The 22,817-nt window shown below is 49.9% G+C and overlaps 1 protein-coding gene across 1 annotated transcript in view; it reads left to right on the forward strand.

Annotated features, from left to right (window-relative positions):
• The window catches only part of KDM3B (lysine demethylase 3B), a 74,348-nt gene that overhangs the window by 39,708 nt on the left and 11,823 nt on the right, over nucleotides 1-22,817 (forward strand). The window contains exons 12-15 of the mRNA XM_044280631.1: nucleotides 4,437-4,550; nucleotides 4,818-4,945; nucleotides 6,192-6,441; nucleotides 14,667-14,914. Of these exons, the coding sequence (XP_044136566.1) occupies nucleotides 4,437-4,550; nucleotides 4,818-4,945; nucleotides 6,192-6,441; nucleotides 14,667-14,914 (740 nt within the window). The remainder of the gene's footprint in view (nucleotides 1-4,436; nucleotides 4,551-4,817; nucleotides 4,946-6,191; nucleotides 6,442-14,666; nucleotides 14,915-22,817) is intronic.

Consider the following 22,817-nt stretch of genomic DNA (forward strand, 5'->3'; position numbering starts at 1 on the left):
CACTGGTGAATTTGATGGTGGAGCAGACGAATCTGTACGCCCAACAGTTCGTCGCTCAAAACCCAGGCTCAGTTTTGGCTAGACCCGGTGGCTGGACGCCGGTCAGTGCAGCCGAAATGAGGACATTTTGGGGCCTCGTGCTGCATATGGGTCTAGTCCAAAAACCCAGTGTCAGGCAATACTGGAGTGGGGACGTCCTGTACCAGACCCCACTGTACAGTATGGTCATGACACGTCACCGGTTTGAGGCCATCCGGAAATGTCTGCATTATTCCGATAATGCAGCATGTCCACCCCGAGGTGATCCTGCCTATGACCGGCTGTACAAGATACGGCCGGTCATCGATCACTTTGGGGCCACATTTCAGCAGGCCTACGTACCTGGAAGGGAGGTCGCGGTTGATGAGTCTCTCGTTGCGTTCAAGGGGAGACTCAGTTTCCGCCAATACATTCCCACAAAGCGGGCGAGGTATGGCGTGAAGCTATACAAAATTTGTGAGAGTACCTCAGGGTACACTTACAAATTTCGTGTGTACGAGGGGCGAGATTCCCGGATTCAACCACCAGAATGTCCCCCCACTCTGGGTGTTACCGGGAAACTCGTGTGGGACCTTATGTACCCACTGCTGGATAAGGGTTACCACTTGTACGTGGACAACTTTTATACCAGCATTCCCTTGTTCAGGTCCCTTGCCGCCAGATCCACGTTCGCTTGTGGGACCGTGCGGAAAAATCAACGCGGCCTCCCTGCCTACCCCCTCCAGGTACCTATCCCCAGGGGTGAGACCCGTGCACTTACCAGTGGAAACCTGTTGCTGGTCAGGTATAAGGACAAGAGGGATGTCCTTATGCTGTCCACAATCCACGGTAACAGCACCACCCCAGTCCCTGTGCGAGGTACCGCGGCAACGGTCCTCAAGCCCGATTGTATCGTCGACTACAATCGGTATATGGGAGGAGTTGATCTCTCTGATCAAGTCCTCACGCCATATAACGCCATGCGCAAAACCCGGGCATGGTACAAAAAAGTTGCGGTCTACATGGTGCAGGTTGCCATGTACAACTCTTTTGTACTATCCCGAAGCGCTGGCAGCACAGGGACATTCCTCCAATTCTATGAGGCAGTCCTCAAAGACCTGATCTTTTCGGACCGGGAAAGAGCAGGCCGGAGTACCTCGGGAACTGGAGGCGCCCGGATCGTCCCTGGCCAACACTTTCCAGGTGTGGTCCCCCATACTGGAAAGAAGGGACGAACCCAAAAAAAGTGCAGAGTGTGTCACAAGAGGGGGATACGGAAGGACACCACAACTCAATGTGACACGTGCCCCGATCATCCGGGCCTCTGCATTATCGATTGCTTCAGGGAGTATCACACTTCCATGGAGTACTAAATTTTTATAATCCCCAACAGTTCACTAGAGAACATAAAACACTATGGCTCTCAGACTTTGGAGACACGAAAACAATTTTTCTTTCCCCAAAAAATATTAGTTTTAGTGCAGGCATCCTCAAACTGCGGCCCTCCAGATGTTGTAAAACTATAACTCCCAGCATGCCCAGACAACCTACAGCCATCATCAGGGCATGGTGGGAATTGTAGTTTTACATCATCTGGAGGGCCGCAGTTTTAGGATGCCTGCTTAGTGTCTCCAAAGTCTGAGAGCCATACATATTGGGCATCGTCGCGTGCGTAAAAGTCGTCGCTATAAAAATAACTTTTTACCAAACGCCTCGGATGAACGGTGTTAAAAATATAAAATAAAAACGGTGCCAAAACACCTATTTTTGGGCAAAATTTAAATTTAAATCCATTTTGCCGGTAATAAAGCAAGGGTTAACAGCCAAACAAAACTAAACATTTATTGCCCCAATTCTGTAGTTTGCAGAAACACCCCATATGTGGTCGTAAATGGCTATATAGCCGCACGGCAGGGCATAGAACGAAGGGAACTCCATATGGTTTCTGGAAGGCAGATTTTGATGGACAGTTTTTTTTTTTTACACCATGTCCCATTAGAAGCCCCCCCTGATGTAGCCTAGACTAGAAACTCCAAAAAAGTGACCCCATCTAAGAAACTACACCCCTCAAGGTATTCAAAAATTACTTTACAAACTATGTTAACCCTTTAGGTGTTCCACAAAACTAAATAGCGAATGTAGAAACAATTTTAGAATTACATTTTTTTGTTACATTGCCTCAAAAAAGAGTAATATAGAGCAACCAAAAATCTAATTTACCCCAAAAATTGTCCCAAAACAACAACCACCTTATCCCGTAGTTTCCTAGATGGGGTCACTTTTATGGAGTTTCTACTCTAGGGGTGCATCAGGGGGCTTGAAAGGGTACATGGTGTAAATAAACCAGTCCAGCAAAATCTGCCTTCCAAAAACCGTATGGCGTTCCCCTTCTTCTATGTCCTGCCGTTTAGCCAAACAGTAGTTTACGACCACATTTGGGGTGTTTTTGCAAACTACAGAATCAGGGCAACCCATTTTGAGTGTTGTTTGGCAGTTAACCCTTGTTTTACTCCTGGAAAAAATTGATTATATTGGAAAATTTTCCAAAAAATAGAAATTTCAAAATTGTTTCTCCATCTGCCATTAACTCTTGTGGAACACCTAAAGGGTTAACAAAGTTTGTAAACCCAGTTTTGAATACCTTGAGGGGTGTACTTTCTTAGATGGAGTCACTTTTTTGAAATTTCTATTCTAGGGGTGCAACAGGGGGCTTCAAATGGGACATGGTATAAACAAAACCAGTCCTGCAAAATCTGCCTTCCAAAACCCATATGGTGTTCCCCTCCTTCTATGTGCTACCGTTCGGCCAAACAGTAGTTTACGACCACATATGGGGTGTTTTTGCAAACTACAGAATCAGGGCAACCCATTTTGAGTGTTGTTTGGCAGTTAACCCTTGTTTTACTCCTGGAAAAAATTGATTATATTGGAAAATTTTCCAAAAAATAGAAATTTCAAAATTGTTTCTCCATCTGCCATTAACTCTTGTGGAACACCTAAAGGGTTAACAAAGTTTGTAAACCCAGTTTTGAATACCTTGAGGGGTGTACTTTCTTAGATGGAGTCACTTTTTTGAAATTTCTATTCTAGGGGTGCAACAGGGGGCTTCAAATGGGACATGGTATAAACAAAACCAGTCCAGCAAAATCTGCCTTCCAAAACCCATATGGTGTTCCCCTCCTTCTATGTGCTCCCGTTCGGCCAAATAGTAGTTTACGACCACATATGGGGTGTTTCTGTAAACTACAGAATCAGGGCAACCCATTTTGAGTGTTGTTTGGCAGTTAACCCTTGTTTTACTCCTGGAAAAAATTGATTATATTGGAAAATTTTCCAAAAAATAGAAATTTCAAAATTGTTTCTCCATCTGCCATCAACTCTTGTGGAAGACCTAAAGGGTTAATAAAGTTTGAAAAAACAGTTTTGAATACCTTGAGGGGTGTAGTTTCTAGAATGGGGTCATTTTTGGGAGGTTTCTATTATCTAAGCCTCACAATATGACTGCAAACCTGAACTGGTCCATAAAAAGTGGGATTTGAAGATTTCTCAAAAATTTCAAAATTTGCTTCTAAACTTCTAAGCCTTGTAACATCCCCAAAAAATAAAATATCATTCCCAAAATGCTACAAACATGAAGTAGACATATGGGGAATGTAAAGTCATCACAATTTTTGGGGGTATTACTATGTATTACAGAAGTAGAGAAACTGAAACTTTGAAATTTGCTAATTTTTCAAAATTTTTGGTAAAAAATGTATTTTTTTATGCAAAAAAATTAACTTTTTTGACCCAATTTTAGCAGTGTCATGAAGTACAATATGTGACGAAAAAACAATCTCAGAACGGCCTGGGTAAGTCGAAGCGTTTTAAAGTTATGAGCACTTAAAGTGACACTGGTCAGATTTGCAAAAAATGGCCTGGTCCTTAAGGTGAAAATGAGCCTGGTCCTTAAGGGGTTAAGAAAATGTTTTTTCTCTTTAACGTTCTGACATTTTCATGTTCTCCAGTTTTATATAAATGTCATTATCCCAAAGAAATTACTGGAACCTTTAGGAGTCAGTTTGAGCAGATTGAGTTTCTTAGTACACTTTTAGACCACTGGATTGCAGTAGAGAACAACCCAAAAATGTAGACTTCTGGAATTATATAATACATATTACTGTTTGAAGAAAGCATAGAACTGAATGGAGTGGTTGCTGTGGGCAGAATGCCGTATGTTTTTAGACTAGCCACTGTCATGCAAGAATGCCCTGTCACCAAGAGTTTACATTCTGTAATAAGGACTTCATATGGAAGGTGCAACTTTAGCCAGATTGAGTTTATATAAAGATAGCAAGAACAGGTTACCAGCAATCTTGGTACCTGGTAGTTTCTTGTGAAAATGTACACGTGTTTTATATATTTATTTATATTTCTAGGTACCCCAGAAGACGAGACAGGTGATGAAGAGGTTTTTGCTTGGTTAAAGTGTGCTAAAGGTCAGCCCCATGAACCCGAAAACCTCATGCCGACTCAGATAATCCCTGGCACAGGTAAGCGTATTGTTACTTTAAGGAGTTGTCCCACAAATAGTATTCTACCGTTTTCAAACCAGCATCTGGATCTGAATACTCTTGTAATTGCATGTCATAAAAAATTATTATAGCTACCGAGTTATTCTGTGACATTTATTTGCTGTTTGCCCTCTTTTCTAATTTCTCTGTCCATTACCAGAGAAATTACCCTTGAATATTTTATTGAAGCTGTTCATTTTAGATTTTTCTTTTATTGACTTCTTTAAAATATATTTTTGTTTGCAGCCCTTTACAACATTGGGGATATGGTCCACGCAGCAAGAGGAAAATGGGGTATCAAGGCTAATTGTCCTTGTATTACCAGGAACAACAAAACGGTATTGAGACCAGCAGTCACAAACGGCATGACCCAGGTAAACCTTTCATTCCGCACTATCATCCGGATATTATATTGTGTATATCTTCAAACCTACATTGATCCCCTTAATTCAGGAGAAACCTAAGAAAAAATAAAATTGTGTATTGTTCTCTATACAAAACAATGAGGGGCCTTTATCAAAACTGGCGTAACCCATACACCAGTGTTGCCACATCTCTGCACTGCCGTGCACCAGGGACTGAAGTCCACTCCAGCTACAGGCTGACTTAGACTTCAGCTATAAGTTTACACCACTTTCAGGCGAAAGATAAAGCAAATCCAGCGGGCAGCACAAATCCTGCCTCTTCTTCTAATCCCCACCCCTTTTTTTTAAACTTCTAAAAAGTGCAGAGAAGCTTAGGCTACTTTCACACCAGCTGGATCCGGCAGGGTTCAGCAAAAACGCTTCCGTTACTGATAATACAACCATCTGCATCCGTTATGAACGGATCCAGTTGTATTACAGTCATGTGAAAAAATTAGGACACCCTTTGAAAGCATGTGGTTTTTTGTAACATTTTTAATAAAAGGTTATTTCATCTCCGTTTCAACAATACAGAGAGATTAAAGTAATCCAACTAAACAAAGAAAACTGAAGAAAAGTCTTTTCAAGATCTTCTGTAAATGTGAAAAATCTTTAACATAGCCAAGACGGATCCATCATGAACTCCATTGAAAGTCAATGGGGGATGGATCCGTTTTTTATTGTAAGAGATTGTGTCAGAGAAAACCGATCCGTCCCCATTGACTTACATTGGGGGTCGTGCCGGATCCGTTTTCCTCCGCATCCAAGGAGGGAAAGCAAACCACAGCATGTTGCGGTTTGCTCTTCGGTCTGGGAACTCAACTAAACGGAACGAAATGCTTTTTTGGAGCACTCAGTTTAGTTTTGTCCCCATGGTCAATGAATGGGGACAAAACTGAAGTGTTTTTTCCCGGTATTTAGCCCCTATGACGGAACTCAATACCGGAAAACTAAAACACTAGTGTGAACGTAGCCTTAAAAAGCTACAACTTATGGCGTGCACCATAATCTGACTTTTTTGCACCACAATAGTGGCATAAAACCTTTAGTAAGTTTCCCCCATTCAATTTTGTCTCATCTGGGCAGAATGCACTGCTTTATATGAGATTTGTCTTCAAGTTGCCACCAAGGCAAATAATGCCTCTCTCTTATAAAATGAATGCTTTCCTGTGCATGGATGACATTGCAATTAGGTTGTGATTTTTACTTTTTCAAGCTTCCATCTATAAATACTCCTGTCAGCGATGCAGCAACGTCATCAACCACAGAACAAACAAATGAAAATGCCCTTAAAACAGAAGACGATTTGAAACAAGACACTGCTAACAGCATGGCGGAGGACACCATGGCTGAACAACAGAACACAGACAATAAAAACAAGCAGCAGTGCCCAGAATCTACCCCCTCATCTGCCTTGCACTGGCTGGCAGACCTTGCAGCACAAAAAGCAAAAGAAGAAACAAAAGGTATTGCACATGTGCACTTTTACTACTACTGTTATTTAAAGCGTACCTATACTTTCAGATGACTGTGTATACTTGAGTTATAATTCTATTTATGATCTATATATGACTTGTCTCCTTCATATTTTAGCAGTTTTAAGGCTACATTTCTAATTTTCATATGTCTGAGTTGATGGGTGGAGACTATCCCCTTAATCCCCAATATCTACCATGCATGTGCTTTATCCTCTTAGAAAAGATACATCTCAGGTCCCCACATTTCACAAGTTTTGTTGTGCCATACTGGGCATAAAAAGGGTGAAATCTATCTGTATTACATGATGGTTAGCCTATTGGTATCATTCCTACCATGTTCCCAAGCTTTAGTAATACTGTGACAACCCCAAAGTCATTGGGGAATAATAGTATTTTCTGTATTCAAGTTACAGATGCTTAGTTAACCTCTTCTGGACACAGGACTATAAAACTACAGAATCAGGGCCATAAATATTGAGTTTTGTTTGGCTGTTAACCCTTGCTTTGTAACTGGAAAAAAAAAATATAAAAATGAAAAATCTGCCAAAAAAGTGAAATTTTGAAATTGTATCTCCATCTCTATTTTCCATTAATTCTTGTGGAACACCTAAAAGGTTAACAACGTTTGTAAAAATCAGTTTTGAATACCTTGAGGGGTGTAGTTTCTAGAATGGGTCATTTTTGGGTCGTTTCTATTATGTAAGCCTCACAAAGTGACTTCAGACCTGAACTGGTCCTTAAAAAGTTAGTTTTTAAAAATTTCTGAGAAATTTCAAGATTTACTTCTAAACTTCTAAGGCTACTTTCACACTAGCGTTCGATCGGATCCGTTCTGAACGGATACGATCATATTAATGCAGACGGAGGCTCCGTTCAGTATGGATCCGTCTGCATTAATAACTTAGAAAAATGTCTAAGTGCGAAAGTAGCCTGAGCGGATCCGTTCAGACTTTCAATGTAAAGTCAATGGGGGACGGATCCGCTTGAAGATTGAGCCATATGGTGTCATCTTCAAGCGGATCCGTTCCCATTGACTTACATTGTAAGTCTGGACGGATCCACACGCCTCCGCACGGCCAGGCGGACACCCGAACGCTGCAAGCAGCGTTCAGCTGTCCGCCTGGCCGTGCGGAGGCGAGCGGAGCGGAGGCTGAACTCCGCCAGACTGATGCAGTCTGAGCGGATCCGCATCCATTCAGACTGCATCAGGGCTGGACGGAAGCGTTCTGCTCCGCTCGTGTGAAAGTAGCCTAAGCCTTGTAACGTCCCCCAAAAATAATGTCATTCCTAAAATGATCCAAACATGAAGTAGACATATGGGGAATGTAAAGTAATAACTATTTTTGTAGGTATTACTATGTATTATAGAAGTAGAGAAATTGAAACTTGGAAATTTGCACATTTTTAAAAAAATTGACAAATTTGGTATTTTTTTTATAAATAAAAATTATATTTTTTACTCAATTTTACCAGTGTCATGATATACAATATGTGACGAAAAAACAATCTCAGAATGGACTGGATAAGTCAAAGCGTTTTAAAGTTATCACCACTTTAAAGTTATCACCAAGTGACACTGGTCAGATTTGCAAAAAATGGCCTAGTCCTTAAGGTGAAATAAGGCTGTATCCTAAGTTTCTCGTACTTTTTTCCATTGGGGGACACAGACCATGGGTATAGCTTAGAGGTATTAGTAGGAGGGACACTATGCAAATGAAAGAGCTCCTCCTCCTCGGGCTATACCCCCCGACTCCACCAGGAGGAACTCAGTCTTTGCTTAGTGTCTGGTGAAGGAGGTTGACACTCTCTGATTCTACTCCTTTTTGTTATTTTTATTCTAGATGGGGACACAGGTCGGCATGGCGCCTTCCTGGTCCCCCGTGGAGTGCCCGCCAGCCGTCTTTGGGACGTTGCCTGGCTGCCTCCATTTCCCCCCAAGAAGATAAGTGGATCCGGGCTCGACCTGTTAGCTCCGGCATCCCACCAGCTGCTGGGACGCCTGCTGCCTACCCTCCTCCAGAGCACTGTTCTCCTGGATTGGAGTCAGAAGTCTGAAGAGGCGCATCCCTGCTGGTCTGGACATCGAGGGAGCATGCTGAGCAGATAAGTATTGCCCAGTCCCTCCCCCTCCCTCTGTGTCTGTTTGTCTGTGGCTACCTGGGTGAGCTTGAAGAAGGATCCTGATGGGGCACTTTCTTCATTTTGGCACTCAGGCATCTCTTCCCCCTTAAACTGTGGGCTTCAGCGCTTCTCTTGTCGGGCCTTGGCTGCTGCGCTCTCTCAGCGCCCGCCGGCAGGCCGCTCCTCCACGTGGTGTTTGTTTAAATCGCGCGCGCGCGCGCTTATTTTCGCGCGCGCGTGCTTATTTTCGCGCATATTTTTCGCGCGTTCGGGGGGCCGAGCCTCGGCATGCCGCTCTGACTCTCCTTACACCGGAGACTCTGTTTGCTCACGGCCGTGCAGCTCCTCATCACTCTACTCCGTTTTGTGCCAGGCAAGCTGGTAGCTCAGTGGTAATGCTGCTTCTGCCCCATGTCCAGGCTTTCTGAGTTCAAAGCCCCTTTCAGCCTTCAAAAATTGTTTACATTATTCTAGATGGGGACACAGGTCGGCATGGCGCCTTCCTGGTCCCCCGTGGAATGCCCGCCGCCGTCCTTGGACGCTGCCCTGCTGCCTCCATTGCCCCCAAAGAAGACAAGTGGATCCGGGCTCGACCTGCAGCTCCGGTATCCCACCAGCTACTGGGTCTCCTGCTGCCACCCTCCACCAGAACACTGCACTCCTGGACAAGGAGTCAGACGCCTGAAGAGGTGCATCCCTGCTGGTCCTGGAGTCGAGGGAGAAGATCTGCAGGAGCAGATAAGTATTACCTGCATCCCTGCCTTACCCCCCTCCTCCACCCCTCCTCCACGTTCCTGGGAGCCTGCGGTCCCCGCTTGGGCATCTGCCATGTCCAGCGCGGCCGCTAAATTGGTCTTAGTCGCCAAGGCAACCATGTCCTTTAATCCTGTGGCGCTACCGATTCCATCTCTCTGTGGTCCCCACAGTGGGTGACTGACTACGAAGAGGCAGCGTGTGCGGCAGCATCCCACTTCGGATGTCTCCGTCTCTCCACCCCCCTCACCTCGCAGGTGGCGCTTGCGGACTGCTCTTCCCCCTCCCTAGGGAGAGTAATCCGAAGGGGAATTATCCGGCTCGGACGAGCCAGGTCCTTTTTGGACTATAGGGCATTTTTAAATCCTGTGACGCCAACCACCTCTCTAAGTGGTTTTCCACAGAAGACGCCCGACTACTAACAGGGAGCGTGAGCAGCAGCATCCCTCCTCGGAGATGGCTCCGGCTCTCCCCCCCCCCCCCCTCGTCTAGAGGCGCGTTCGGGCGACTCTCCCCTCCCTTAGGGAGCGCAAGTCTGAAGGAGAATTTCCGGCTCTGATTAGGTCATGGAGCGGGACCCCTCGCCTAAGCTCTCCACCAGGGTGGCTGACTTAGTGGCGACTGTCCGAGACACCTTTATTCTCCAAGGGGATTCTCCTCCTTCTACTGGTCAGGAGTTCCCCCTTTTTCCGTCCAGGCAGTCGGAGACTACCATGTTCCCGGTCCATGAGGGATTTTTCCGCGGTCATGTCCAGGGCCTGGGGTAGTCTTAATAAGGTTCTCGACCACCCAGCGCATGAATATACTTTCCTTTCCCTGCTGACGGCGAGGAGAGGTGTCTCCTCCCCCTATGGTGGATCCTCCGGTGGCTGGATTAGCCAATTATATGGCCCTTCCTGTCTTAGTCAGTTCCTCTTTCCAGGATGCTGTAGACAGACGCATAGACTCTCTTCCAGGTCCTTTTTTCGCTGGCAGCGCGTCCCTGTGACCTACCTTTCACTCAGCAGGGGTAGCCAGTGCTCTCTCGGTGTGGTTACAGCACCACCACCAGGAACTGGCGGTACGAGATGCGACTACTAACACACTGGAGTTGGTTCTCCAGATGTCTCAGGCTTCTAAGATTCTTTGCGAAGCTTCTAGGGACATTGTTTCCCTCTTTGCCCGCTGGTTGGCCATCTCTGTCACTCAGCGCGAAGAGATCTGATTGAAGGTGTGGGACGCTGACGCCTCCACCAAGCGTTCCCTTGCTAAACTCCCCTTTGGGGTTTCCAGACCTTATGGGGATTAGCTGGACGAGTTAATCTCTGCATGCCTTTTGCCGTTTCTCATCTGGTAGGCCGTCGCCTGCTTCCTCCGCCGGGGGTCTCAGGTCGCCCGCAAAGAGGCCTTCCTTTGCACCAGCCTTCCCGGCACTAGAGGGCCCAGTCAGCCCGCCCTGCTGCTCCTAGGCCTATCACATGTCCCGATTGCGGAATCCCACCATCGATTCCTGCGCTTCGCCATTATGGGTCAACACTGTCAGTTTGTCGCCCTTCCTTCGGGTTGGCGACCACCCCGCGGGTCCTTGCCACGGTCCTGGACCGCTCATGGCGCTTCTTCATACCAGGGGCATTCCTTTGCTGCCCTATCGGGACGATATCCGGATAGAGGCCCCCCTCTCTACTGCAGACCAAGGACAGCGTCCGGATCACTGTTCAGACTCTGGAACGGTTCAGCTGGCTGGTAACTTTCCCAAACTCCTGCCTCTTCCCGTCCCAGAGGCTCTCCTTCCGGAGGATGATTTTGGACACCTCGGCTGCCAAAGTATTCTACCAGCCTTCAAGTCCTCCCAGATCCAGGGGGCAGTGTCGCATCTGCTGCGCTCCCCGTGCCTCTCCATTCGGGAATACTTGCAGGTCCTGGGTCTTATGGTAGCCTCTTTCGAGGCCTTCCATATGCCCAGTTTCACACTCGCCTGGCGCAACAGGAGATCCTTTACCTTTCAGCGGGTTCGGGCAGCTCTCCCTTGGTGGCTGTTCCCGATGAACCTGAGGTCGGGGAGTTCCTTTCTCGCATTCTCCTGGACGATCGCCACCACCGATGCCAGCATCCTGGGTTGGGGGGGCGTTTTCCAGTCTCGCACGGTTCAAGGGATTTGGTCGGCGGCAGAGTCTCGCCTTCCAATCAACTTTCTGGAACTGAGGGGGATTTTTTCCGCTCTCTCTCTCCTATTGGACCTCTCTCCTTGCGGCCTCCCAGTGCGGGTTCAAACGGGCAATGCCGCGGCCGTGGCCTATATCGACCATCAGGGCGGGACCCGCAGCCGGATGGTGATGCAGGAGGTGAAGAGAATTCTGACGTGGGCGGAGACGCACGTTCCGGTGTTGTCAGCAGTTTGCATTCCAGGAGTGGACAACTGGACAGCGGACTTTCTAAGCCACAACAAGGTGGATCCAAGCGAGTGGTCTCTGCATCCAGAAGGGTTCGAAGAAATCTGCCACAGATGGGACCGTCCGGATGTGGACTTAATGGCGTCCGGGTTCAACAACAAGATCCCAGTGGTCCTGGCTCGCGCCCGAGATCCGGAGGCGTACGGATGGATGCGCAGGTGTCTCCGTGGCAGGACTTCAGCCTCCTCTGTTTTCCTCTCCTACCAAAGGGTCTACGCCAGTTCGAGGCGGAAGGGAATCCGACCGTTCTCATCACCCCGGAGTGGCCTCGCTGCGCGTGGTTTTTCGGACGTGGCTCTGTTGCTGGCGGACGCCCCATGGCCTCTTCCCGACAGACAGGACCTACTGTCTCAGGGCCCGTTCTTCCACCGGAATTTACGGTCTCTTCGTTTACCGGCGTGACTGTTGAAACCGCCATCCTGATGAAGATGGGGTTCTCGGATTCAGTGGTTAGGACCATGATCAGTCCGGGGAAGTCTTCTTCCTCCCGGATTTACTATCGTACCTGGATGGCCTTCCTGTCCTTTTGTGAGGGTTCGGGGTTCCCTCCCCTTCGGTTTTCCATCTTGATGGTACTGTTTTTTCTTCAGTCTGGGCTTGTGCAGGGACTGTCGCTTAGTTCCCTGTAAGGTCAGGTTTCGGCGCGGGCCGTCGGGGGTCCCTTGCTCTTAAGGGTCCGGTGGTGACCTTTCTTCGGGGGTGGCGCATTCGGTTCCCCGTATGTTCCCCCTTTGTCTCCTTGGGATCTCAATTTGGTTCTGCGCGCTCTGCAGTCGGCCCCCTTTGAGCCTTTGAGGAGGGTCTCTCTGACTGTTCTCATCTGGACTTCCTTGTGACCATAGCTTCTGATACAGCTACATAGCGTAGTGATTAAAGTTCTGGGCTATTATGCAGTGGCTGTGAGTTCACATCCCATCACGAGCTTTTAAGTCAGACTGGTGTCGAAGCTGGCCGCTCTTTCCTGTCAGGAGCCTTTCTGGTTTTCCACCAGGATTAAGTTGTGCTCCGTCCAGTCCCCTTCTTTTTGCCCAGGGTGGTCTCTCCCTTCCACCTTGATGAGGATCTTGTCCTGCCTTCCTTTTGTCCTTCTCCGGCTAACCCCAAGGAACGCACTCTGCATTCCCTGGATGTTGTACGGGTCCTGAAGGTGTATCTCGCGGCTACTGCTTCCGTCCGCCGTTCTTGGCGCTCTGGATCTGCTTGGCTATTTCCGCGGTGGTGGAGTTCCCCCGGCTAGGATTGCCGCTCGCTCCACTAGGGCGGTGGGGGCTTCCTGGGCAAGACGCAATCGTGCCTCTGCGTCTCAGCTGTGTACGGCGGCCACCTGGTCATCCTTGCATACCTTTGCAAATTTTTGTCAGTTGCATTCACTGGCTTCGGCTGATGCGGCTTTGGCCGCAGGGTTTTGCAGGCTGTGGTTCCTGTTTGACCGTTGGGCGTTCCTTCTGGCGGTGCTGATATTTTTTCCCACCCCATGGACTGCTTTTGGACGTCCCATGGTCTGTGTCCCCCAATGGAAAAAAGTACGAGAAAAGGAGATTTTTGTGAAACTCACCTGTAAAATCTTTTTCTCGTCTTTTCCATTGGGGGACACAGCTCCCACCCATTATTCCTGTTGCAGGAGGGGTCTTTAGTTCAGTTTTTCTGTTTCTGGTTGGACCTTATGGCTTGGTCCGATGGTTTCCATGATTTTTTCTTGCTCCTTCTCCTACTGCTTGTGCAACGCCTGAGTTCCTCCTGGTGGAGTCGGGGGGTATAGCCCGAGGAGGAGGAGCTCTTTCATTTGCATAGTGTCCCTCCTACTAATACCTCTAAGCTATACCCATGGTCTGTGTCCCCCAATGGAAAAGACGAGAAAAAGATTTTACAGGTGAGTTTCACAAAAATCTCCTTTTTCTAAGACATTTTGGTTGGGGTCTGATACCTGGCACTCCCGCTGTTGGGAAGGCATCAGCACCTGCATTTTTTCCGCTGCCTACTCGCAGCTTAGCCTACGCCATATGATGTCACCTTCATTGGTTGCATAGCTAAGCATAATACTTTGATGGTGGCTGTGCGTAATACTAAGTACAGCCACTATCAAATGGCTGGCGCCGTGCTTGATGATCAGGGAGAAGGCCACAGCCCTACTGCGAGAGCCACTGCCTTCTCAAACAGCTGATCGGTGGGGGTTACTGATTAGATACTAATGACCTATCCACATGGTCATTTCGCTTTAATGTTATGTTTCAAGTTATCTTAAAGAGAACCTTTCACTAGAATAAAAAATCTAAACTAAGCATACAGACATATACAGCGACGCACTTACTATTATCCCTGGGCGCCGCTCCGTTCTCCCGGTATAGGCTCTGGCATCTTCATATTTTCGGCTCAACTGGGTGGAGCCTGCCGGCGTCTCCTTCTCCCAGGCTGTAGCGCTGGCCAATCGCAGCGGTCAGATCATAGCCTGAGTTGTTTTTTTTTTCCTCTCAGGCTATAAGCTGAGCGCTGCGATTGGCCAGCGCTACAGCCTGGGAGAAGGAAACGCCGACTGGCTCCACCCAGTTGAGCCGAAAATATGAAGTATTACTGTGTATTACTCATACAGCTTCCAGGGGGATGGATCTCACAGGCTCATCACCGGAAGGCAGCGCGATGCCTTCCTTAGGCATCGCGCTGCCTTCCATGCCGCCGCCCCGCGCGCATTTAGCCAATGTGCCTGCTCAATGATTTGAGCAGGCACCGGGTTCCGATCACCGCCTGCCGGTCTTTAAGGACTCGGGAAACATGCCGTACGGTACGTCATAAGTCCTTAAGGGGTTAAAGAGTGCACATAGGAGGGGGATGAATACAGTCAGCATGCTTATACGTTATATGGATGGTCAGTTCGGTATCGGAAAACTAAACTAATAGTGAAATGTTTTCTCTTAGATCCTATTACCCAGACGCCGATACAACAAAAAGAATCAAATCCTACCTTAGATTTGGAGTCCCCTAATTCAAGTGTGAAGACCTCCTCATCCCCAAAACTCTTCAACAGCCTTTTATTAGGCCCAGCTGCTTCCAACACAAAGACTGAAGGTTCCAGTTTAAGAGATTTGCTGCATTCTGGTCCTGGGAAGCTTTCTCAAGGATCACTGGAAGCAGGCGTTCCATTTCCTCCCGTTTTTAATGCTACAGTAGGTATTTAAAAAAACAGTTTGTATAGAACATGTCTTTTAAAGGGATTGTGCTGAGTTTTTAAGTTATCCCCAAGTCGATCCATTTATTCTCTATGGGAGCGTTGGAGATATCCAGCACTCCCATACAGAATGAATGGAGCAAAAGTGCGGGGGCACAACCTGCCGCTCCATCAGATCGGGGGAACAAGAGTCCCGTTCTCCCTGTGGTTTTGCTTTTCACAAAGCCTGCTGCTTCAGTTTTTATGGCAGCAAATTGCATTAACTCTATATTATGAAGAGTGATCTGATGAATTGCAGTCATTCCTTGTCATGAAAATTAAATGAATTACAAAAAACCCTTTTCCACTGCATTTCAGCCCTGCCACAAAGTGACCTGCTAACATAATTTCAGTCATATTTTTGTTAGAAAGTGTTATTTAGGACAAGGCATGTCATGCTAATTGAATTAGAAGAGCAGACTGTTGCTTTTAAAAGGGGTAGTGGTGCTTGTAACCATGGTCACATCCAAGGAAACACGTGCAGTCATCATTGCTTTGCATCAGAAGGGCTTCAAAGGCAAGGACGTTGCTGCTTGTAAGATCCCACCTAAATCAACCATTTATAGGATCATCAAGATCAGTTGCTTTGCAAATAATCCAGGAAGTGTGATCACTGTCTCCTAAAGAGCATTCAGCTACAAGATCAGGTCACCACTGGGGTTGAGCGAAGCACGCATCGGATCATAGATCCATAGTTCACTGCTTTCAAAACTTTGTTTGAATGCTGTACGGATTCAAACGTACGGGCTTTGCGGAGGTGAAATTCATTAGGTCCGAAATCTCACGTTGGTACCGAATCCGACTTCGGATTGCAGTTTTAAAATAGTTTTCAAGTTGTCTAATCGAACCCTTCAACAAAGTCTAGCGTAACTTTGGACATAATAAATTTCATCTCTGCAAAGCCCATACATTTAAATGATGTACGGTGACAGGTCTCTGTACAGCATTCAAACGAGGTTTTGAACGAAGCTATTTCTGATGTATGATTCGAAGTGCGCTTCGCTCAATGCTAGTCACCACCATTGCAGAGCTTTCTCAAGAATGGCAGTAGAAGGGTGTGAGTGCATCTGCAAGCATAGTGAGGCAAAGATTTTGGTGGATAGCCTGGTGTCGAAAAGGGCAGCAAAGAAGCCACTTCTCCCCAAGAAAAACATCAGGGACAGGTGAGATTTTATTTTCAGGAAGGAAGTGGGGTAATATCTTTTTCTCGTGCGTGGCATTGGGGGACACAGCACCATGGGTATATGCCCAGCTGCCACTAGGAGGCTGACACTAGAAACAAAAAAAGTGTTGGCTCCACCCAGGTGGGCTATACCCCTCTGCTAGAGCCAGAATAACTCAGTCTAGTTCTAGTGTCCGTAGGAGGCAGACCTGACCTGCTAGCAGGTCACTCTGCTAATTTTATTTTTTATTTGTTTTATTTTTTCCTTTTTTCTTTCTCTACAGGTGGCAGGGGTGGCTCCATCGTGTTCCACCTTAGTTGCCCCCCTGCGGGCGCGTACCTAGGTACCCGGCAGCCACCCAGTCCCCACGTGACCTGCTTCCGCAGTGGATTCCGGCGGACCCACGGTTTCCGTGTTGAGTCCGCCGAGGGGGTGGTCATGCTGCGCCTGAAAACATCGGAGGGTGAGTAAGGCGCCCCCCCTACTCTTTTTCCCCCTTAGGAGTCTTCCTATCAGTCTCCTGTTGCCTGGCCCTTCCTTGGGCTTCTGTTCTTTTTATGGAGCCTGCGCCTTTAAGACCGCCGCTTCCGGCGTTCTCACATCCCTACCTCATGGCGCTGTGTCCCCCCCTCTTCTGCCGGTGCGGTCCGCGGTGCCGCGATCGCAGTCTCCCGCTTCCGGCAGCGTTCCTCTACTTCAGGCCCCGGCTTTGCTTCGGCCTAGGCCGCGACTGCGTGGGCGGGGCTTCGTCTTCGCCTCCGCCTCCCAGGCTTCCCGGGTTTTTTCCCCTGCGTCCCTCCCCTTGTGGGTGGCGGTCTGGGAGGTCCTTTTTTCTCGCCCAATCCAGCGCCAGCGCGGGCTGCTGGGGGGGCGTTTTCTTTTGAACGGCGTTTCTTAGCCCTGCTCCTGTCTCTGCTCGTCGCCATCCTGCTCTCCTGCGACCGGCTTCCTGGGACACAGCACCATTGGTAGTGGTAGGCAGCCTCTGGCTGACTCTTTTTCCTTACAGGCTCCATCCTCCGCCCTCATGTCTTCCTCTGGTCAGGCCCCCACTCCCTCCGCCGCCATTTCCACTCATTACGCCTGCTCTGTGTGTAATAGGAAGTTCCCATGCGGCCAACCTACTTCCCTCTGCGTGCAGTGCCTCAACCCCAGGCCCGCCCAGTCCGCTCCTGCGGCCTCCACTTTGTCGGTTCTCCCGGAATGGGCTGCTACCCTGTCCCAGGCCATAGGTAGCCTTGCTAGCCTCTCCCAATCCCTGGCACAGTCCCTGGACAGTCTCCCTGCCCAGATTGCGGCCGCCTCTGGTAGGGCTCCTACCGCTGGTGATGCGCCTGGCGTCAGTTCTCGTCCTGGCTCCGGCACTCGGTGCCGCAAGCGACCACGTACGGTCTCGGCCGGGTCCCACTCCTCCTCCGCTACCCCGGATCGCTCCCCGGTTAGGTCTGAGTCGGGCGAGATTTCTTCTTCAGCCGCTTCCGCCGCTCCTGGGGACTCCTCCGCTTCAGATTCTGAATCTGAGCGGTGCTCGGCGATGTCGGCAGCCGTACAGGATCTCATCAGGGCCGTTCGGGACGCGCTCCATGTACAGGACGTTCCTTCGTCCTCCTCCCTGGAGGCGGTGTCCTTCCGCCGTTCTAGGCGGTCCACGGTTTTTTTCCCGAATCACGAGGATCTGGACGCGCTCCTTGCCAAGGAGTGGCGCCACCCTGACCGGCGCCTTCATCTCACCAAGGCCTCTGATGTCCCTTACCCCTTCTCAGAGGATTCGGTCAATCTCTGGACGATTCCCCCTCTGGTGGATCCTCAGGTCGCTCGCCTGGCGAAAGCTACTACGCTTCCCCTGGCTGATGCGGCTTCCTTGTCGGATCCCGCGGACAAACGGGTCGACTCCTTAGCCAAGTCCGTTTTCATCGCAGCGGGCGCCGCCATCCGCCCTGCGTTTGCCGCCTCCTGGGTGGCCAAGGCATGCGCTATCTGGGCAAAGCAACTTCTCCGTGCCTTACCTTCTGACTCTGACCAGGGGGACCTGGCAGTGCTTGCCTCCCAGATCTATCAGGCTTCCAAGTTTCTTTGTGACGCCTCTATGGAATCGGCTCGCCGCTCCGGGCGTGCGGCCGCCAATTCTGTGGCTATCCGCCGCACCATCTGGCTTCGTTCCTGGGCGGCGGACTCCGCCTCCAAGAAGGCTCTGATCTCTCTTCCCTTTCTTGGTGGAAAGCTTTTTGGGAAACGCTTGGAGGAGCTCATCTCTGAGGCCACCGGAGGTAAGAGTTCTCTTCTTCCTCAGAATCAGCCTCGCCGCCGTCGTTTCCCCGGGTCGTCCTCCCGGACGCAGTCCTTTCGGTCCTTTCGGGCCCCTCCCGCCCGATCTGATAAGAAGCCTTCCAGGCCTTCCTTTAAGTCCAGGCCCTCTTGGCATGCCAAGCCCAAGCCCGCTCGCCCCCAGTCCACTAAGCCTCCTTCCGCATGACTCAATCCCCGTCACGGTGGGGGGGCGCCTGCTCGCCTTTCGGGATGTTTGGCAGGCAAACGTAGAAGACGCTTGGGTTCTCGAGGTGGTCTCTTCGGGGTACAGAATCGAATTCACCGACCTTCCACCCGGTCGGTTCTTCTTGACGTCCCCCCCCGTGTCTCCCGCCCGGGCAGACGGTTTTTTTCAGGCCATTCGTTCCCTGCGTGCTCTGGGGGTCATTGTTCCGGTTCCAGAGTCAGAACGCTTTCGGGGTTTCTACTCGAACCTGTTCACTGTTCCCAAAAAGGACGGTTCGCTCCGTCCTATCCTGGATCTGAAGGCGCTCAATCACTTCGTCCGGGTCCGTCATTTCCGCATGGAGTCCCTCCGGTCTGTGATCGCCTCCTTGGAGTTGGGCGACTTCCTGTCTTCAATCGACATTCAGGATGCCTATCTCCACATTCCCATCGCCCTCTCCCACCAAAGGTTCCTTCGCTTCGCGGTGGGTTCTCTTCATTTCCAATTTGTAGCCCTGCCCTTCGGTCTGGCCTCCGCGCCGAGGGTTTTCACCAAGGTGTTAGCTCCCCTCGTGGCCCTTCTTCGTGCCAGGGGGGTCGCCTTGGTACCTTACCTGGACGACCTTCTGGTTCGGGCCCCGTCTCCGGAGGACAATCTGTCCAGCCTGAGCATCACCCTCTCGGCTCTTGCTCAGTTCGGGTGGCTTGTCAACCACTCCAAGTCCTCCCTTGTCCCACGCCAGAGGATGCTTTTTCTGGGCATGCTTTTCGACACTCGCCTCGGGCGGGTGTTTCTTCCCCCAGAGAAGGTCTCTTCTCTTCAGGCGGGGGTGCATCTTCTCCGCGGGCCGTCCTCTCTGACCATCAGGACGTGTATGCGCGTCCTGGGGAGGATGGTGGCCTCATTCGAAGCCATTCCCTATTCCCAATTTCACTCCCGGGACCTTCAGTTGTTCATCCTATCCAGGTGGGACAAGTCCCCGGAGGGTCTCGATCGCCTTGTCCGTCTCCCCCCTCAGATTCGCCTGGGTCTGTCCTGGTGGTTGCTTCCCCGGACGGTGTCCCTGGGCCGGTCCTTCCTCCCTCCCAGTTGGCGGGTGATCACGACCGATGCCAGTCTCTCGGGATGGGGAGCGGTGTTCGAGTCCCTCACGGTTCAGGGTCTGTGGTCTGTTCAGGAGTCCTCCCTGCAGATCAACGTTCTCGAACTCAGGGCAATTTTCTTAGCGCTGTCGCACTGGACCTCTCGTCTGCGCGGCCTCCCAATCCGGATTCAGACGGACAATTCCACCGCCGTGGCTTATCTGAATCATCAGGGGGGCACCAGGAGCGTGATGGCCCTGCTAGAGGCCTCTCAGATCCTGCGTTGGGCGGAGGAACACGTTCCCGTTCTCTCCGCCGTCCACATTCCCGGGGTCGACAATTGGGCGGCAGACTTTCTCAGTCGTCAGCTCGTCGACCCGGGCGAATGGTCTCTCCACCCGGAGGTATTTCTTCAACTGTGTCTCCGATGGGGAACTCCGGACGTGGATCTTTTTGCGTCTCGCCTAAATCACAGGCTTCCACGCTATGCCGCGCGGTCCAGGGATCCGCAAGCTCTAGCGGTCGATGCCCTAGTTCTGCCTTGGTCCCAGTTCGACCTTCTATATCTCTTTCCGCCCATCCCTCTTCTGCCTCGAGTGCTCAAGCGTCTCAAGGCAGCCCGGGTGCCGGCGATTCTGGTGGCTCCGGACTGGCCCCGCAGGGCGTGGTACGCAGATCTTGTGTTTCTGCTCGCCGACGTCCCGTGGCGTCTCCCTCTGCGCCGCGATCTCCTTTCGCAGGGCCCTCTGTTCCACCCGAATTTACCGCAGCTTCGTTTAACGGCGTGGCTGTTGAGACCGCGGTCCTGAAGGCCCGTGGTCTCTCGGACTCTGTCATTCAGACGATGCTGAGCGCTCGGAAGCCTCAGTCGGCCCGTATTTACTACCGGACCTGGAGGGCGTACTTTGCTTGGTGCGAGTCCGGACGTTTTCGTCCCCTCCTTTTTTCGGTCCCTAATATTCTGGCCTTCCTTCAGGCTGGTTTTGAAAAGGGGCTTCGCCTGGCTTCTCTCAGGGGGCAGATTTCTGCCCTTTCGGTCCTTTTTCAGCGCCCTGTGGCCGCGCGGGCTCAGGTTAGGACTTTTCTACAGGGTGTCGCTCGCCGAGCCCCTCCCTTTCGCCTTCCGGTGGAGCCGTGGGACCTGAATCTTGTCCTCGATGCTCTTCAGTCTTCTCCGTTTGAGCCCTTGGCAGACATCTCTCTGTCGTTTGTATCGTTTAAGGTTGCCTTCCTTGTGGCGATCACCTCTATCCGCCGGGTCTCCGAACTGGCGGCGCTTTCCTGCCGGTCGCCTTTCCTGGTGTTCCATCAGGACAAAGTGGTTTTGCGCCCCGTTCCTTCTTTTCTCCCTAAGGTTGTCTCCTCGTTTCATATCAATGAGGAGATTGTCCTTCCTTCCTTCTGCCCTAATCCTTCTCGCCCTCGGGAGAAGTCTCTCCATTGCCTGGATGTTGTTCGGGCTCTCCGCTGGTACCTTCGCCTCACGGAACCCTTCCGTCGTTCGGACTCTCTTTTCCTGGTTCCGGCGGGTCCTCGTAGGGGTTTGCCTGCCTCCAAGGCCACCATCTCTCGCTGGGTTCGGTCGGCTGTCAAGGAGGCGTACGCCGCAAAGGGCCGTGCTCCCCCTTCCAGGTTGACCGCTCATTCGACTAGGGCAGTTGGGGCTTCCTGGGCGGTGCGTCATCAGGCTTCGGCTGCCCAGCTTTGCCGGGCCGCCACCTGGTCGTCAGTTCACACTTTTTCTAAATTCTACCATATTCATTCCCTGGCTTCTGCTGACGCCAGCCTGGGGCGTAAGGTTCTGCAGGCAGCGGTGCTTTAGGTTGCTGTCTTGGCGTTCTTCTTCCCTCCCTCAGGGACTGCTTTGGGACGTCCCATGGTGCTGTGTCCCCCAATGCCACGCACGAGAAAAATGGATTTTTTGTACTCACCGTAAAATCCTTTTCTCGTAGTAGGCATTGGGGGACACAGATCCCACCCTTTCCTTTGGAGCATTTATTCTTGTTTGTGGCTCCGGCATTTGCTGTGGTTGTTGGGTCCTCCAGTTCAAGACTTGTCGGCGTTCAGTCTCATTTTAGTTCAGGTGTGGCGTTCCTACTGCTTTTGTACTGACTGAGTTATTCTGGCTCTAGCAGAGGGGTATAGCCCACCTGGGTGGAGCCAACACTTTTTTTGTTTCTAGTGTCAGCCTCCTAGTGGCAGCTGGGCATATACCCATGGTGCTGTGTCCCCCAATGCCTACTACGAGAAAAGGATTTTACGGTGAGTACAAAAAATCCATTTTTTTTCCTCTGATGAAGCCCCCATCAGGCTGTGTGGAACATCTGGAAAAATTGATTGGAGAAAAAAAGTTTTGTCATGCCATCAGCAGCCTAAGACCATTCGTGTGTGGGGTTGCGTCTCATCCAAGGGAGTGGGCGCATTCACAATTTTGTCTAAAAACCCTGTCATGAATAATGAAGGGTATGAAAACAGCAACTTCTCACAATAATTCATAAGCAAGTTGGTGATGAGTAATGCTTTTTTTCCAGCATGATGGAGCACCATGTCACTAGACAAAAGTAACATTTAGGTGCTATTGAGAACTTGTGGTCAGTCCTCAAAAAGAGGGTGGACAAAAAACAAAACAGAAATTGTGATAAAGTCCAAGTACTGATTATGCAATAATGCATTTCCCAGAAGATGATATCCAGCATGCCAGGATGAATTGCAGAAATGTTGAAAAAGGGTCAACACTGGAAATGCTGAGTCTTTCTATGAACTTGATGGATTTGTGAATAAAAGTTAAACACTTATGAAATGCTTATAACTCCAGTATACCATAGAACATCTGACAATAAGATTGAAAAGCACGGAAGCAGCAAGCATGTTTGCCTGTCTTGAGGATTTTCTGCATGCTACTTAAACAGCCTTGTAGAATTTTGCAGGTAGAGCAGAGTTTGAGTTTCATCTGATCCCTCCAGTATTTGGCAGGTAGACTTTAAAGGGGTATTGTTATGACACAGGGTTTAGCTTGTCTCATCTCTAAGAGCTACATGTTTTACAGCCACAGGCAGGTCTAATGTAATGATTCTAAGAAGGAGAGGGTAGCAGAGCTCTTGGGACACATCCAAAAACCTTACAGTTGTGAGGTCGGATTGGATA

The sequence above is a fragment of the Bufo gargarizans genome, chromosome 2 (assembly GCF_014858855.1).
Source record: "Bufo gargarizans isolate SCDJY-AF-19 chromosome 2, ASM1485885v1, whole genome shotgun sequence".
NCBI lineage: Eukaryota > Metazoa > Chordata > Amphibia > Anura > Bufonidae > Bufo > Bufo gargarizans.